The sequence below is a fragment of the Belonocnema kinseyi genome, chromosome 1, assembly GCF_010883055.1.
Source record: "Belonocnema kinseyi isolate 2016_QV_RU_SX_M_011 chromosome 1, B_treatae_v1, whole genome shotgun sequence".
NCBI lineage: Eukaryota > Metazoa > Arthropoda > Insecta > Hymenoptera > Cynipidae > Belonocnema > Belonocnema kinseyi.
The window spans coordinates 114,817,670-114,836,537 of NC_046657.1; the positions used below are offsets into that span (position 1 = coordinate 114,817,670).

General features: G+C 27.6%; 1 protein-coding gene across 1 annotated transcript in view; it reads right to left on the reverse strand.

The window, feature by feature from the left end:
- LOC117173237 (probable helicase senataxin) overlaps positions 1 to 18,868 on the reverse strand; it is a 70,245-nt gene that overhangs the window by 38,746 nt on the left and 12,631 nt on the right. Inside the window, exons 6-7 of the mRNA XM_033361700.1 lie at positions 10,618 to 14,162; positions 2,525 to 2,694 (exon numbers count right to left, since the gene is read on the reverse strand). Coding sequence (XP_033217591.1) covers positions 2,525 to 2,694; positions 10,618 to 14,162 — 3,715 coding nt within the window. The remainder of the gene's footprint in view (positions 1 to 2,524; positions 2,695 to 10,617; positions 14,163 to 18,868) is intronic.

The following is an 18,868-nucleotide window of genomic DNA, read 5'->3' on the forward strand; positions in this document are numbered from 1 at the left end:
TAGGTTCCCCGGCTTTTTTTCTAGAATAATAAATATTTTGTCTTAAAAATTTGGGAAATGATAGCGAATATGCTAACGGACGTCCCCACACACTTTTTTTGTGGGTTAATTCAAAAAAGTTTTAATTTAGGAAACTGTGATTAATTTGGATAGCGCTTAGGAAATAGTATCGATTTTTTCAGTGTTAGATTCCCCGGCGTTTTCCCTAGGATAAGAAATATTTTGCCTTCAAAATCCGGGAAATGATAGCGAACATGCTAACGGACGTCCCCGCACACTTTTTTTGTGTGTTTTTATCAAAAAATTTTTGATATTGCAAACAACGTGCGTGTATATTACGAGGTTATGTGTGTTACAATTCACCCGAGCGTTAATTCCAAACTACACAATATTTTTTGACAAAAACTTTGGACTTACAAATAAGCATAGTAAAAATCTCCCGGAACTAACCTTGTTTTCAGGCAATAAAAAAAGTTTATTTCATAAATAATTTCCAGATTATCGGAAAGGCAAAGATGAAAAACGACGTAACCTCAAAATAATGTATATGCATACAATTTTTATTTAGCACAATAAATTTTTTTTGTTATTATCCCTCAAAAAAGAGTCCAGAGACGTCCGTTATGATATTTTATAACATCTCCGAATTCAGTTTTTGAAAATTTTCATTTTTGTGGAAAAAAGCCAGGGAAACTGTAAGTATCACATGCCCTTAAGGTCATGTGATGAGTGGGTCACGTGACCAGATTTCTACCTTACCGTCAATTTTTTCATTTCCCAACTTATTATCACACGAAACACCACATCGAGTTGAAAATTTGGGATAATAAACAAGAGGCACTAAGAATGGTGGGTCTGGTCCTAATTTGTATAATTATTTTTAAACATTTTTGTTAATAATTGTTTTTGCTTTTTTCATTATTATTAAAATGTAGGACCAGACCCACCTTTCATAGTGATTCTTATTCATTATCCCAAATTTTCAACTCGATGTGGCGCTTCGTGTGAAAATAAATTGGGAAATAAAAAAAGTGAGGGTAAGGTAGGAATCTAGTCACATGACCCACTCGTCACATGGCCTTAAATTAGAAATTCAATCATTTTCTTTTTAAATAGTTTTAACATCCTTGGAAAGCTTCAAAATCTTAAGAAATCTAGAAGTTGCCTTGAATTTGTTTTAAATTTAAAATTATTTTTGAAATTTTTTCAGAACTTCTAAATATTTGTCAAAATGAATTGAATTTTTTCTACAATTTTAAGAAAATCCTGCGAATTTTAGAAATTTTCTTTACAATTTGGATCTATAAATAACTATTGAACATTTATTATTTGTAGGCGAAATTTGAGTAGTTTTAAGAGATATGTAGAAGTTTTGAAAAGATTCAAACTTAATGTAAAACTTGAAATGATAGCCTAATATAAAATGTAGATTTTCGCAGATTTTAAACAAGAAAATTAGATTCTTTGCAAGAATTTTGAAAGGCTTCAAAAGAATAAAAATATTTTCTGCAGATTCCTAGGAAAATTAAAAATAACTTTTTATTTTGAAAAATTATTTGAAGAGAATATTTAAAAAGTTTTTCAAAGATTTAAACAAAATTTTCAAAAAAGATTCTAGAAGATTTTAAGAAAACTTTCTAAAATTTGCATGATAAATTTTAATCTTTTTGAAACTCGTAAATATCTCTTAAAGGATCTTCGAAATTTTAACGATTCCAGGTTTTCTATGTCAAACAATTCAGTTAAAGAATCTTTACTTTTAAATATTTGGTTTTAATTTACCAATATTTAAATATTGCTAAATATTCAATAATTAATCTCCTTTTTTTATACAAAATTTTAAATTGAATGGATTAAAAATGGAATATCTTAGAATGAAACAATATTTTAAATTTAATGAAATCCTTTAGTTAAGAATATATTATTATGAAGTTATTTTCAAGTTCAAAATAGTTTATAAACTTTAAGTCACACGTTCACATTTTTTTAATGACTAAGACTTTCAAATTGAAACCGTTAAGTTTAAACGTTAAAATATGAAAATTCGTAAATTTCGAACTGTTTTAAAATCGTTTTCTTCAGTTTTTCTTACTTAAAGTACAGATAAATTAAAAAAAAAATGATTTATTTATTAAATAAAAGTGTTTTTTCTCCAAAATTTTCAACATCAAAGGCTTTTATTTTGTGTTTGTTCAACTCTTTAAGAAAGCATTTAAAAATTCTTTAAATAATAAATGTAAGCTTAGAAATACAAATTTTAAATGGAAATTTTTTAAAGTTTAATAATATTGAATTACGCATTGTAAGCTAAATAATAGCATAATTGAAAAACATAAAAATTCCACTAATTATTTAAAAGCTGTTGAAATTGAACGTAGACAGATTTTTCTACCACAAATTTGTAAAATTCCCGGTCAAAACAAAAAATTCACTGTTATGTCCCGGTTTTTCCCGGTCATTTTCCGGTCCAGCGGCCACCCTGAATAGAAGTAGATTGTAGAATATAAAAGGTATTTTTATTTACATTCTATTTCCCGCTCCGTGTGCGTACACATCGTCAATTTGACAAGATAAGTCCAGAGAAAGGAGATTAAAAATGACCTTGTAGTATTCAACGTAATCTTTAAAGCTTCGTTTCATTTTTGAGATGTTTCCAATATTGAGAATTGGTGAGCCACTACATATTTTGCTACTCTATAATAAAACAAAAAATATTTCAACTTGTCAAACATTTAATAGCAATTTGTTCATTTTGTTGGTGGGATTCTATAGATTTTTCAAAGGTTGCTAAACCTTTAATACATTATTTCTGCCAGGTCCCCATCGAAAAATTTGTATGCCAATCATATTTCGAGATCTAAGTTAAAAGGGATATTTCAAGTAGGGAAAACCAGCCTACAGTAGATAATTATATGCAGTAGATAACTTTAATTATCTGGAAAACTGGCAAAAATGTTATTTTTTCATATTATATCATTTCAGCCAGGATATTACATTTTCTGACGAATTTTCCTACAGTAGATATAAGGCACCGTGCTTTGATCACTTTAAATAAAATAAACTCGCAGTAATTGTACAGAAATTTAATATGAATTTAGCTTTACTCGCTAAAGAAATCTAGTGAGTAAAAAACGAACCTAGACAACAATTTTGCTTCAAGTCAGGGTATTTTATTGGCCAGGGAAAAGTCAGAGATTTCGGAACAAAATCTTGCAAAATTCAGAGAATTTCTATAACTTTATATTAACTATCAAGCAGCATAAATTTAAAAATTATCAATTTTAATTTTAAATTATTTTATTTCGTTTATAAAAGATTCTAGGTTGAAAATATTTCAAGTTTAAAATTCTAGCCTATAAATATTATTGATCAGGGAAAACAAAAAATTGTTCAGGGAGAAATTAGAAAATTCTTTCAACGAAGTTTTGCGGTAAACCTTATATAATATTCTGCTTAGTAATTTATTTGCCTTGTATTTATTTTTTATGCAATTGTTTCTTCTGAAGATTATTTTCTTAGTTATAAATTTTATTATTTGTTTGAAAATTCTAAAATTTTGTTAAAAAGTAATTTTTTTTTATTATTTTCTTTTTGATTTAAGAATTCATCTATTTTAGTACAATTGCATATGTCCTGGGTAAAAATGCAACTGTTTGATTAAAAATTTAACTATTTACAAAAAAATACGTGTTTAAAATTCATATTTTGATGTTGGAAAGTCAAATGAAATCTTTTTTGTATGAAAATGAAACTTTTTTTTGTCTTTTTAATTCAAAAATTTATTTATTTTAGTATAAATTGGATCTTTCTTGGATTAAAATGCAACTTTTTTTTACTGAAAATTCAACTATTTCGTAGAAAATTTACTTCTTATTCAAAACTTATATTTTGATGTTGAAAAGTTAAATTGAAATTATTTTTTGATGAAAATTCAACTTTTATTCAAAATTACTTTTTGTTCAAAATTCATATTTTTATGTTGAAAAGTCAAATAATGAAATCTTTTCTTGATGAAAATTAAACTATTTTTTTTTTACTTTTTAATTTGAAAATTTATCTCTTTTAGTAGAAATGGCATCTTTCTTGGATTAAAATGCAAGTTTTTTTATTGAAAATTAAACTATTTCGTAGAAAATTTACTACTTATTCAAAACTTATATTTTAATATTCAAAAGTTAAACTGAAATCTTTTTTGGATGATAATTCAACTTTTGTTGAAAATTACTTTTTGTTAAAAATTCGTATTTTAATAGTGAAATGTCAACTGAAATCTTTTTTTATTGAAAATACAACTATTTTTCAAAATGTTGTCCTTTTAATTAAAAATTCAAACATTTTAGTAGAAACTTGTCAGGGAAAATGAAAAATTGAGAATTTAAAAAATGAATTTTTACGGTAACCCAGATAAAATATTCTTGTTAGTAATTTATTTTCCTTGTATTTATATTTCTTTTTTTTTACAGTTTCTGCCTCGTGAAGACCATATTTTTATTTATAAATTTTATCATTTGTTTAAAAATTTTTAAGTTTTGTTGAAAATTCTTCTTTTTCGGTTAAAAGCTTAAGTATCTTTATAGAAAATTTATGTCGGATTTAAAACGTATATTTTGTTGTTTAAAAGTTAAACTGAAATCTTTTTTAGGTGAAAATTTGTGTTTTTATTTTTAAAATTCACCTATTTTAGTAGAAATTGCATCTTTGGTTGCAAATTTAATCATTTTGTTCAAAAGACATTGTTTTTTAAAATTAAAAATTCAACTGCTTTGTTGAAAATAGTTTTTTTTTTTATTAAAAATTTAACTACTTTCATATAAAATTTACATTTTTATTAAAATTTATATTTTGGTCCTGAAAAGTCAACTGAAAACTTTTTTGGGTGAAAATTCAAATTTTTGTTGTTATTAAGTTGTCTTTTTAATTAAAAAATTCATCTATTTTGGTAGAAACTGCATCTTTCTTGAATGAAAATGCAATTGTTTGGTTAAGAATTTAACTGTTTTGTTGAAAATTCTTCTTTTTAGGTTGAAAATTCTAATATCTAAGTCGAAAATTTACTTCTTTCTTAAAACTCTTATTTTGACGTCCAAAAGTCAAACTAAATTCTTTTTTTTTATGAAAATTCAAATATGTTTGTATTTGAAAACTTGTCTTTTTGATTTACGAATTCATCTGTTTTAGTAGAAATTTCATCTTCCTTGGATAAAAATGCAACTGATTGGTTGAAAATTAATATTCTTTGCTTAAGGATTTAACTATTTCGTTTTCAAATTTTTGTTGAACCACTTAGTTGAAAAATCATTTTTTTGATGAAGATTCAGATTTGTTATAGAAATTTCACCTTTTACAGTTGAATATCCTAAATATTAAAAAAAATTTTGTTGATGAAGGCTTACCTCGTTGGTTAAAAATTTAACTATTTTGTTGAAAATGAATTCTTTTGATGAAAATTCTTATTTTATGGTTGAAAATTCAACTTCTGTACAGAAAAATCGTCTTCTGGATTGAAGGTTCAATAATCTAGATGCACATTTTTTCTTTCATGATTAAAAAATCTTTCTTGGTTGAAAATTCGTACCCTTTACGGGATCTGACAAAAATGATTAATATAGCTAATTGACTAATTTCGTGATATTTTTTATATAAGAATATCAAATTGAACAAGTTAGCTTTATTTAAAAACGAAAAACTTTATTTTTAGAAACTGATGAAGCTAAATACTGTTAAATTTGTTCCTATCTACTGTAGGGTGGTTTCTCCCGTTGGGCTCATATTTTATATAAATATTTCGAAGGCCTGATATTTCTTGAAATCTGATGTACACTTCCCAAGAAATTGAGCGAAATCCCTGGAAATCTCTTAAAATTCATGGAAATCGTTTAGAATCTCTTAAAATCTTTGAATTTTATAAAAATGTTGAAATCCAGGTATTACAGTCCCTATGGAATAAAATATAGGAACCAAAGGGCACTTTTTGTCACCCTCATAGGGTATTTTTTTAGCGCTCAAAGGGCAACAAATTCAGAATAAATTCATAAGACTTCAAAAGAATTAAAGTTAAACTCAAAAGGAGTCAAATGTTTTAGAACATTTTTTTTTAATAAAAAAAATTATATTGATTTCCGTACAATTTGAATAAATTCAGAGAAATTTAAGGTAAACGAGAAGAATTCTATGAATACTTTACTTTATTTTAAATTCAATTTTTCTTTTAAATTCCAGTTAAATGTAAAAATAATCAAACGAATTAAAAATAATTCCAAAATAGGTATAAAAAATCCTTATCGACGTCAGTAAACTAAACAAATTTTGAAATGAGCTTAGAAAAATTCAAGGGAATTCAAAAGAATTTCATTATGCACATAAGAATTCAAGGAGAGGTTAAAAGACTTTAGGATCAATTGCAAAGAATTCAGGTCAGATTAATAAAAATTCAGGGTGAATTCCAAAAAATAATATTAAAGCTGTTCAAATTTTTGAAACCTTACTAATTTTTTACAAAAGAGTGATTAATGACCAAAAAAAATTCAAATCAAATTCAAAAGAAGTCACCTAAATTGGGAAAGTTTAAAAAAATAAAAAAACACATTAATTTCAGTAATATTTGAGTTAATTTAGAGGAATTTATGGTAAACGCGAAGCAATCGATGAAATCCATGAAAAATCAAACTGAATTAAAAGGAAAATCAAGGGAATTCAAAACAATTCTAAAATATGAAAAAATGCATTGAATTGAGTAAGTTTGAAATTACTTTAAAGAAATTCAAGAAAATTTAAAAGAATTTGATGAATTGCTATGAAACCCTACAAAAGCCCTCACTTCTTGTGAATAAATTCTTTGAAATCTATTAAAATATAATAAGATCCCTTGACCTCACAGTCCCTATGGGATAAAATATTGGGACCAAAGGGTACTTTTTGTCATTCTCATAGGATACTTTTTTCGCGCTCGAAGGGTAACAACTCAAGACACATTCCGAAGATTTCGGAATAATTCAATTTACATTCAAAAGAATGAATATAGAGAAATTTAAGATCAAAGAGAAGAATTCAATAAAATTCATAAAAATTCAAGGTGAATAAAAAAATCAAATTTAAAACAATTTGAAAAAAATTGAATTCAGTAACTTTGAAAGAAGCTTAGAAAAATTCAAGGGAATTCTAATAATATGATGAAATGCCTAAGAATATATTATGAGGATAATAGACTTCAGGATCAATTAAATAAAAACTTTAAATTTTTGTTTAAAAATCATTGAATTAATTAGAATTGAGTGAATTTAGAAGGATTCATGAAAAAAAATTCAAGATAATTTCACAGAATTTAAACAAATTCAGGGAGAATTCCAAGAAAAATGTCAAATCTTTGAAACCCTACTAATTTCTAACATAAGAAGTGACTAGTGATTACAAAAAATTCAAGATAAATTCAAAAGGATTCAAATGAGTTGAAACAATTTTAAGAATAAAAAAATTTTGTTTGATTACAATCAATTTTGAGTGAATTTAGAGAAATTTAAAAGAAATGAGAAGAATTAGATGAAATACATAAAAAATCAACCTGAATTTAAAAAGTAATCAAGTAAATTGAAAACAAATCAAAAACATAGGAATATTAATTTTATTGGGTAGAATTGAGTGAATTATGAAGAATTGAAAAGGATTTAAGAAAAATTAATAGGCATTCAGGGTAAATTACAAATGGATTGAAAAAAATATTTGATAATCTCTTCAAATCTTCGAAACCCTACGAAATCACTCATGTCTAGTGAAACATTCTTTGAAATCTATTAAAATATTAAAATCTCTTACAATGATTAAGAGTCAATTATATAAATTCAAGAGAGTTAAAAACCTTCAAGTGAATTAATGAAATTCAAGAAAATTCCAAAGAAGTTAGGGTGAATTCCAAATCTCTTCAAATATTTAAAACCCTACAAAATACCTTACTTCTCATGAATAAATTCTTTAAAATGCGCTAAAATATTATAAAATTCCATGACATTCTATGATTATATTTTCTGAAATAATGGAAAATGTATTAAGATACAATGAGAGCTCATTAAAACCCCATAACATTATTTAAATCCATGCGAATTTTACAGAACCTTGCAGGTCTTGTAAAATCCTTCCATTTCTTCCGAAATTCTAGGATATTCTTTTAGACCGCATGCAATTTTTTTTAAATCCCTTAAAATTAATAAAAACCTTGGAATTCTTTTGAAACTGTTTAAATCTCTTAAAAATGCCTTGAAATCATTTAAAATACCTTAGAATATTTCTGTGTTTGAAATCTCTTGAAACAATTGAAATAAATGAAAAATGTTCTGGGAATATTTTTAAATTTCCTAAAATATTTCGAATTCTTTGATGTCTTTTAAAATTCATTAAAAATTTCGTTGTAATCTTTTTAAATAACCTAAAATATTTAAATCCTCTGAAATTTAAAAGTTTCTTTTAAGGATCTTGAAAATACAAAGGAATTTTAAAAAAGATTAAAACATTTCAAGTCTTGATCATTTTGTGAATTGGTCTTCAGGAACAATTAAATAAAAAATTCAAAAAATCCAAGGAATGAAGTAAAATAGAATTAAAAACTTAGGATAAATTAATAAGGATTCAAGGTGAATTCTAAAAAAATAATTTCAAATTTCTTCAAACCTTCGAAACTCACCGAAATACTTCATTCCTCATGAAGAAATTCCTTAAAATTCACTAAATGATAATCAATAAGTGTTTATTTTTATTTAAAATGATTAAATTATGTATTTTAAAGAATAATATTTACTGAAGATATACATTATTTTAAAGTTTTCGATGACTGTAATGTAATAGAATGAATCTTTTTGAGGGTGAAATTTTGTAAATTTTTATAATTTGATTCTCCCACGCCGACACTAAGATTTTGAAAAAAATAAAAGATATTGAGATTTTATTTTAAAAGGTTAATTTTAAGTTTTAAAGATTTGAAAATATGTCGTAAAAGAATATGAAAGATTTTAAAACAATTTCTTCAGATTAAAATTTTTTTATTTATTAAAATTACGAAAGGTTATAAGAGAATGAAAAAAATTTTCTTTATATTCTTAGAAAAATGTTTAATGATTTTTAATTTTAAAAAATTAACTTTTGGATAATATTCTAAAATATTTTTAAGTATTACCAACAAATTTGTTGGAAACTTTTAAAAAGGAAAAACATTTAGAACGTTTAAATGTCTTAAAAAGATTCCAAAAAATGGTTAATTTAAAAATTATAGAAATTTAGAGAAAAATGTAGATTTTTTACAATTTTGTAAAAAAGAAGCTTTTTATGAACTTCTAAAGGTTTTGAGAAAGTCGAACAAAATTCTCTACATTGCTGGGAAAATTTAAAGTTATTTTCTGGAAGATTATTGGAAATATTTTTTTTTATTTTTGCAGAATTTTTAAAAAAATGTAGTTTAAACAATTTTCCAGATTGAAAACATGACCGAAAATTATACATTGCAAACAAATTCAATTACTTCGAATGAATTCATTAAAAAATTTGCTTTTCGTAATAAATATTTTCATTTAAGAGGAAAAGGGAATTTTCGTGATACTTGTTTTTAAATTAAACACGCACTAAAGTTATTTCAAGCTCAAAAATAAAAGCGGTTAAAAATGATTTATGAAATTGAGATAAATATTTTAATACCAACTATAACTAGTTTTTTATGAAATAAAACATTTATTTAGATATAAATAAAAATTGAACTATCTAAAATTGGTATACTTCAGTAATTAAATAATTTATTAAAAAATTAAACAGTTAAAATTGAGAAAATTTCATGACAAGATTTCAAGAATGAATAATAATTCTAAATAAATTAAGTAAAACAAATAAATAAAAATAAGTTAAAGAAAGAAAAATTGAACTATCTGAAATTGATTGATATACCTAAGTAATTACATAATTTATTAAAAATTACACAGTTTTCTCTAGAACTATTAGATTTTTACGAACATGGATATCCCTGATGTGTCTTTGCAGGGTATATTTTGTTGTAAAACTTTTGTCGCAACATTTGCACTCAAACTTTATTTTAACGGAATTTTCATTCTTTTCTTCTGAATCCATTTTTTATCGAAAATAAGCATAAAAAATGAGCAGATTGGAGCAGACCAGCAGACAACTGATTTCGATCTGGACGCTGGACCCAGTGGATATAAAGTTTGGCGACGTCTTTACGACATCTTTATGACAGCCCCCCGTAACGAAGTGGACATAGGATGTCGTAAAGTTGTCGCAAAGACGTCGAAAAGTTTTGTGCCCACTGGGGACTGATAGTTGCACAGGGTGCGCATGCACGAAAACGGGTGCCTGGGCTAAAGAGTAGAGGGTGATGGTGTACAAAAGATCGACTCCAGAAAAAAAGGATGAGGAAGGAACAAGGGTGGAGAACTGAGTGGTAAAGAGAGGGGAAAATAAGATGGGAATGTAAAGGAGTGGAAGTGGATGGAATAGGAAAGGAGTTCGAAGCGTTTGTTTTTCACTGGTGTATTTGGTTGAAAATAATAGATTTTAATAGCTAACGAGACACATTTTTTTTAGGTGCTTGGCGTCTACTTATTTGTATGCTAAAAAGAAACTTAATACCTGAAAGGTTACTGGACCCCAGGTAAAAATGATCATCAGTAACTGATCAGCCATCTCAGTAGACTCGAGGTTCTCCACAGGAGTAGATATCCCTGTTTCTTGAATCAATTTTCCTTGATTAATATCCCCAGAGAGTCCCTTTTCAGGTTCTGAATTCACGGCCATACTTTCAAGCTCCTCGAGCGATTCCTGAGCACTCGCTGAAAACGGAGATTCTACGACCATAGCTTGCATTCTCGGATATTGAAGTGCAGTCATAAAACTCTCATCCATTTGCTCTCCTCCAGGTTGATGTCCACAATTTTTCAATGCCTCTCCACTCATTGAAGATAAAAGTTCCGATAATATTTCTTCACTTCTGTTAACGAGGCTCGAGTTAGGAAGATCAATATCCACGTTTAAGGGAGTATATGTACCTGGTGAAGAGATCTTAGCAGTTGTTTGCTGGGACTGCACAATTCTTTCTTGAACTGAAGGTAGAATTTTAAGAGATTCCTCGACAGTTATTACCCATTTACGATTTTCGGACTGAATTGGTAAAGGCATATCTACTTTTTTCACTTCTCTCGTTAGAACACTTCCATCCCTAGATTTCTCACTACTCATTACAGCTTCATTCCTTGCTATTCTTTTCAAACACTCCGTAGGATTCAACTTAATCTTTATCTTCCCAGGTTTTATATTTTTCTTAAATCCCACACTTTTTGGAACAAGTTTATTATCTGGTTTCTTTTTTTCTTCAGAAAATTTCGGAAAGAAATAATCAATGGTGGGAAGCACCCTGTCATCAAAGATTGTCTTTTCTTGTGCTGGCTTGATTTGAATCCTAGGACTTTTGATATGTCTTCCAATTGGTTCAGAACACCCTGAAGATGTTGAACGGCGTCTTCGATAGTTTCGAGTGAGCTTTTTATCCTCTCTTCTAAAACTCCGTATATCTTCACGGTCATGAGTTTCTAGATTTCTTCTCGAAAGTCTTGAGTAGCTTTCTATTCTTTTCCCTTTTTCCGTTCTTCTGGTACTCTCTTTTCTTTTGAGATTTTCTTTTCTTTCAAGACTTTTTTTCCACTTGTAATTTTCTCTATCTGAGCTGCCTTTTCTTTTTGAATTGTCTCTTCTTATGTAGGTATCACTTTCTGAATCGCTGTATCTTCTTTTGTATCTTTTGGCCGAATCACTGTCACTCCTTCTGAATCTGTCTCTTCTTTTAAACTTGTCTCTTCTTCTATAACTGTCCTTCTCTGAATCAGACCTTCTTACCGGGCCCTTTCTCTTTGTGTAGCCATTGCCTGAATATCTATCCCCTCTCTTATAGGTTCCTCTTGTTGAATAATCACCTCTTCTTTCAGGGCTCCTGATTCTTTTGAAGTTTTTGACACTTGAGTAACTCTCTCTTCTCCTTCGCCTGTTTTTACTTCTTTCTCTTTCCTTATAATGTCTTTCTATCTCTTTCTCTCTTTCCCTAAATCTCTTATTATTTTTCTCTAGCTTGCTTTCCCAATACTTCTTATTCTTAACCATTTTTTTCCTTTTTTTATTTATTTCTTTTTCCATATCCCTTTTATTCTGTACACTGTCTCTTTTAATTCCTTTTCCATCTTCTGCTTCAGGATCTGATTCCTCTTTATCAGTGAGACCATAAGGTACCAAAAGTCTCTCTGCGTTCTTCGAAGTGTCGAGCTGCTTTTCAACTCTCGTATTCTTCTTTTCCAATTCCGGTCTTTCTTCTTTATTCAATTCTGGCGCTTTTCCTCTCTCAAGAGTCTGGATTAGTAGCTTAACGATTTCTTCAGGATCACTGCTACTTTTTAAGATTTGTGAGAGTGTCAAATTCCGTTCAGATTCATTTGCTTCTAGAGAAGTCGAAATCAGATTTTCCTTTATTGAACTGTCAGGTACTTCGATGACTTCTGGTTCTTCTTTCACAGCCACGTCGGAATTGGTTTCTATTTTATTTCTTGGCTCGACTTTTAGAGTTGAAGTGGAATCAAAGGAATTCTGAGAAGTATTAGAACCTGTTGAAGTATCGCTACTATCAGAACTATCAGAATTATTGGAACTGTCAGAACTATCGCTGCTATCCGAACTGTCAGAACTATCAGTACTATCAGAACTGTCAGAACTATCTGAATCCGAAGATTCATAACTACTCGAACTATCACTAGCTTCCTTTTTGATTGGTTTTGATTCTGGAAATTCGAAATCAGTTTCTTTCTTTATTTCCTTCTCTAGAAGAGCTTCCGAAGGCTTTTGAATTGAGGAATCGTTAGAAGAATCAGGGTTTTCTGCTTTTATTGTAGGTTGATCTGGAAGAGACTGATTTTGTGGCGGAGGCTCAATTACAGGATCTTTTTCCTGCTTAATGATCATATCCAGATTGTTATGATTAAGAGAATTTCTTGCATTAAGTGTTTGATTTTGAATCCGTCGAGTATCTGGATGAGCTTGAGATAATTCATTATTAGAATCAGGATCTTGTTTAATTGTTATGCCTAGGTTATTTTGGTCAGTGTTCCGTTCTTTTCTCTGCACTCTTAAATATGCTCCCATAATTTCGACTTCTGATGATTCAAGAGCAGAATCTGTTTCTTTTTGCATTGATATATCTATAATATTTCGCTCTATGGACGATCTTAATTGATTTTGACTCGAATCGGTCAAATTAGGAATTTCTTGTTTGATAAATTTATCTGAAATTGTCTGTCCCTCTTTCCGTCTACTATATCTTTGATATTCTTCAGTAATCTCAACTTCGGGATATTCAAAGGGTACTCCTTCTTTTATTCTGATTCCAGAATTATTTTGATTTAAAGGAGCACCTAGACTTTGCATCTGATAATTCTGACCTTGAGGAACGATTTGAAGTGGCATTTGAGATTCAGCTTGAGGTGGATTAGGAAGAGCAACTAGATCACTCCAAACTTTGAGAATAGGAAAACTTCTCTCATTCAGATCAGATTTTTCATTCTTAACCTCATTTTCTAAATTGAGAGCTGATGCGGATCTCTCTAAGCAATTTTTGAAACTTGAGCTGTCTATAGAGAAATCATTTTGAGATGTCACAGAAAGGAAAGATTTCAAATCGGGTTCCTCGATCTCAAATTGCATTCCTTCAACCAGATCTGGAGTTTTTACTCTTGAACTAAGCTCTAAGTGATCAGGAAAAAAAGGCGGAGAAAGAATCTCTGGAGTCTTATTTCCGAAAAGTGACACATTGGTCATCGGAATATCTGGGTTTTCGATTTGTATCTCATTTTGTAGGATATTTTCGTTTGCGTCTAACCCTAAAACTAGATTTGGAAAAGTAGCTCCATTAAGAATGGAAAATTTAGAACTTTCTTGATTCAAAAGAGGCAGAAGGGACGATTTATTATCATCTTCTGCAAAGTAGGTTTGCAAGGCTGTTTCAGAATCAAGACCTTGTGGAGGAAAAGTTCCTGCTTGCAGGCAACTGATGTTGAAATTTTCATCGGATGGAGGTAGAGACTGATTTGGCAGTGCATGCTCGAATTTCTTTCTTTCTGTTACTCCGCTGAGGTCAGATACTTTTACAGGATTGGTTAGTTTAAATGAATCATTGAATACAAAAAGAGACCATGTTCACCGCATTAAAAAAAAACAAATATAATTTTAAACGAGTGATTAAGATTAATTGCCGACATCGTTTTCACTTCAGAGATAAAAAATAACAAGCCTCACAGTCCCAACGGGACATAATATAGGGACTAAAAAATACTTTCTGCCACGCTCATAGGGGACATTTTTCTCGCTCAAAGGATAACAAATTTAGAATAAATTTATAAGACTTCAAAAATATTTAATTAAATTTAAAAGAATTGAAATTGGAAAAAATTTTTAAAATACAAAAAAAATTATATTGATTTTCGTAAAATTTTAATGAATTTAGAGAAATTTTAATGTAAACGAGAAATCGACGTTGAAGTTGAGTAAATTTAGAAGAAATCAAGTAAATTAAAAAAATTTTATAGCATTTCAAATTTTTCAAAAGAATTCAGGGTAAATTAATAAAAATTCAGGGTGAATGAAAAAAATACTAAACCAAATCTCTTCAAATCTTTAAAACCCCACTAATTTCTAAACAAAAAGTAACTAATGACTATAAAAAATTCAAAGGAATTCAGATGAAATTGAATCTTTTTTTATTCGTAATAATTTCCCTGATTTTAGTAAAATTTGTGACAATTTAATGGAAACTTTAAGATAAATTAAACCAAATATTTTTTTAAATCCAGTAAATTGAGTAGAATGGAGTAAATTTATAAGAATTTAAATAAATTCAAAAGAATTCAGGATAAATTGATAAAGGTGAATGGCAAATGAATTCCAAAAAATATTTGAAAATCTCTTAAAACTTTTGAAACCCTACGAAATCCCTCACTTTTTTTCATAAATTCTTTGGAATCCACTAAAATGATAGAATCCCTTAAAATTCCTTAAAATTATAAAAACCCTTGGAAATCCCTTGAAATTGTTTAAATCCTTTAAAAAAACCTAAAGCATTAAAAGTCCTTTGAAACTTAATTAAAAATTAATTTTAATATTCTAAAATAACCTAATACATCTCAAATAATTTGAAATATTTTGATCTTTTTATCAACTGATCCTCAGGATCAATTAAATCAAAACTTTTAAAAATTAAACAAAATCGATTGAATTAACTAGAATTTGAGTAAATTTAGAATAATTCAAATAAATTTTAAAAATTCGAAAGAATTCAGGGTGAGTTCCAAAAAATAATTTCAACCATATTCAAATCTTTGAAACCCTGCGATATGAGTCACTTCTCGCAAGAAAATTCTTTGAAATCCACTAAAATTCAATAAAATACCTTGAGAGCTTTAGAAATTCGTCTGAAATCAAAAAAAAATATACGAACGATTTTGGACAATTTAATTAGAAAAAGGAGTTAAATTGTATAATTTTTAAGTCGAAACGCTAAAAATTAATCAATTTTAATTTGATTTGGAAAATCGCGAAACTAGCACGATTTTTGATAATAATTTCGAAAATAGGACAATTTCAAAACGTTAAAAATTGAATATTTTAAGATTCAAATTATGGAAATTGGGCCATTTAAAATTCAGAGGAATTTAAATTGTATTCTTTATAATTAAAAGCGTTCAAATTTGAAAATTTAAAGATTGAAAACTTTTACATTTGAATAATATTAAATTCGGTGCGATTAAAATTTGACCATTTCATATTGAAAACTAAACTGAATCTTTCAAAAGCAAAGCATCTGAAAATCTAGAATTTTAAATTGTTATCACAAAATAGAATTATAATTTAACATTAAACCTGATTAGACAACTTTTTCTAAAATGAAACAATTCAATTCAATTATTAAAAAAATTTAAATTCTACTCTCGAATGTTGATACTTAAACAAATGCAAACTTCATTTGAAACTGAAAAACATTTTGATCACCGAAAATTGTGATATTAAAACTTTTTCATACTCAAAACCTTTCAAATTTCAATTATTTGAAGTAACTTTAAATCGCTTCAAAATTAGTCATTTTTAAATTGCAAATAGTACTTTCCAAAATGTACCGAATTCAATTTCAATTGAAAAATTAAAACTTTGGAAAGGCGAAAATACCAAATAGACAAATACAAAATAGAAAAAAAATAACAAATACCAAAAGGGCAATTTACCAAAATTGTCCATTTACTAATGTATCAGTTTCAGATAGTTTAATTTTTATCTTTTTTTTTAAACCTAATTTTTAATTTCACATCTTCCTTTAGAATTATTATTCAATCTAGAAATTTTCGATTAAAATATTTTTCAATTTTAAATTAATTTTTTTTTACATTTTACAACTCTAAGCTTTTCAATTCGAAATTGGTTTAAATTAACATCTATAGTTATTAAATTCAAAACTGACTATCAAGGCCTTTAATACGAAGTTTTGAAATATTTAATAGCGAAATGGTCCTGATATTTAGAATATTTCAATTTGCAACTACGATACTGTGAAAAATTTCACATTAAAAATACAATTGTAAATTAAAATTTTAGAAAATTTAAAGACGAAAACTATATTATTAAAATACATATATCATTTAGTATCAAGTGGCATTTAAAACGACTGGATCGATTTTATTTTGGCTAAAATATGTGATTCTGTCAAAATAAAAGTCACTGTCAGTTTCATCTTTGGTGAATTTTTAATACTGCGAGAAATATTGTGAACCTTTAAAATTTAATTATTCTAAACACTTTGAAAATTATAAACTTTCTAGCCCTTCGGAAAATAAAGAAATTAATTATTTTGTTTTTGTAATCTAAACAAGCGCGAATGCTGGAGAAGCATAACATATGCGACGACTGTGGTTCTGTGCGGCCAGTAGTGTAAGTCTGCAGTAGTCAGGCGCATAATGATGTCCGACCAAGCCGGTTGAAATCACTGGTTCGCAGTGCTGCCAGTGATGCCGTCTCATTATGATCAGACACAATCATGAGTTGAAATTTTTTGTTAATTTAAAGCTTTCTTCCATTTAAAATACACTTTAGGTATCAGGTTTTTCTTTTGTAAATTTATCTTCCAGTAAAGTAATAGAAAATATTTTTAACTTAAATTTTCTGTCCCGTAGTTTAATTTCGACTAAACTCTTTTCCAAACTCGAATCTCTTCTATCTTATTGGATAAGAATGATTTCCAATTTGAGTTATTTTAAAAAAAAGAAAGATTCTAACTCATTTCCATGATTTAATATACTTTTTAAAATAATACTAGGATAAATTTCTCTGTTTAAAAATAAAAAAATGAAATATTGCTTAAATTTAAAACTCGATGGCATGTTCCCAAATACAAAGTCGCATAGAAAAATACCTATCGTATGTATTTGGTTGAGGAATCTAAAATTAATGAACAGAGGTAACTATTTTACTCTTAAATGTGCCTAATTATTGTTAGATGTATTTCCCCGAAGTGTATTAATAAGCAAAAGAATATTAACTGTTCGCAATTTGACCAAATTTTCAAAAATGTAAATCGTATGATTTTCGTGTTACCGAATTCAGTGAGACTTTTTGAATGATTCCTAATAATATAAGAATCAAATTGTAAATAGGACACACTGGCAAATAGAACGCGAAAAAAATGTCCTTGCAGTATTTTAAAAATATGTTATGTTTACTTAAAATTTGTATGAACAATTTTGAAATATTTTTTAAGACAAGACGCTCAATTTTAATTAAAGAACGGCGAAATTTCGCGTTTCCATTTTTAGCTTAAATGCATTGAATAAAGGTAATTTATTATATGAAATATATAATTATATATCTATAAAACAAATGATTCTTGATCTCTGAAATTGATATTTTCATTTTATTTTTATTTTTTATATTTATTCATCTTTTGGATGTGAAATAATGAAACAAAACATACTTCAGTCCCAATTACTCTGAATCAAAATTATAGAGTTCAGTTATAAACTTTTTAAATTTTAAACGCTTCCAATTTCATATATTTTACTCTTGAACGTCTTTAAATCAAGTTGGTCACTGTAAAACTCTTTCTCAATTTGATATAATTAATTTCTGGATGATCTTTAATTTAAAATATATCAACCATTCAGACTTTCATTTGGGGAAGGCACAAAAAGTGTACGACTGAAAAATATATTTGTTCATGTTTTAATAATCGAATTTGAAATTATTCGATTTCGGACGATTTCGGCTTTAAAATATGCAACTAATAAGTATTGCAAATTAAAATGGTACGATTTTGAAATATTTTTCTTCAAATACTCGAAAAAAGCCAAAAATGTAAAAAAAGCGGCCTTCGCGATTATTTTCCGAATATATATCTATGTGCTTCAGATGACAATACATGTTATTTTATCGCATCAGCAAAGAAGCAAGAAAATATTTTCAAATATAAATAGTGGCATTAGCGGATGATTTGAAGAAAATAGCGAGATTAGTGACATTCTTTCAAAATAGTGGAAAATAATGCTACTCACTAAAATTATTCAGTTTTTAACGTTTTTAAGCTTTTTGACAAACTGTTTCAATTTTTAGCGATCGAATTTGAAATTATTCGATTTCAAACGCTTCGCACTTAATTCAACTGTTAGTTCAATTGTTTAAATATTAAGGCTTGCCATTTCAAATAAAATGATCAAATTAACATAATTATACATTGGTTTTGCAATATTTTTAAACACAAATTGAAAAATAGTTGCATTAGAGGTTTATATTATAAAAAAGAAGGGATCAG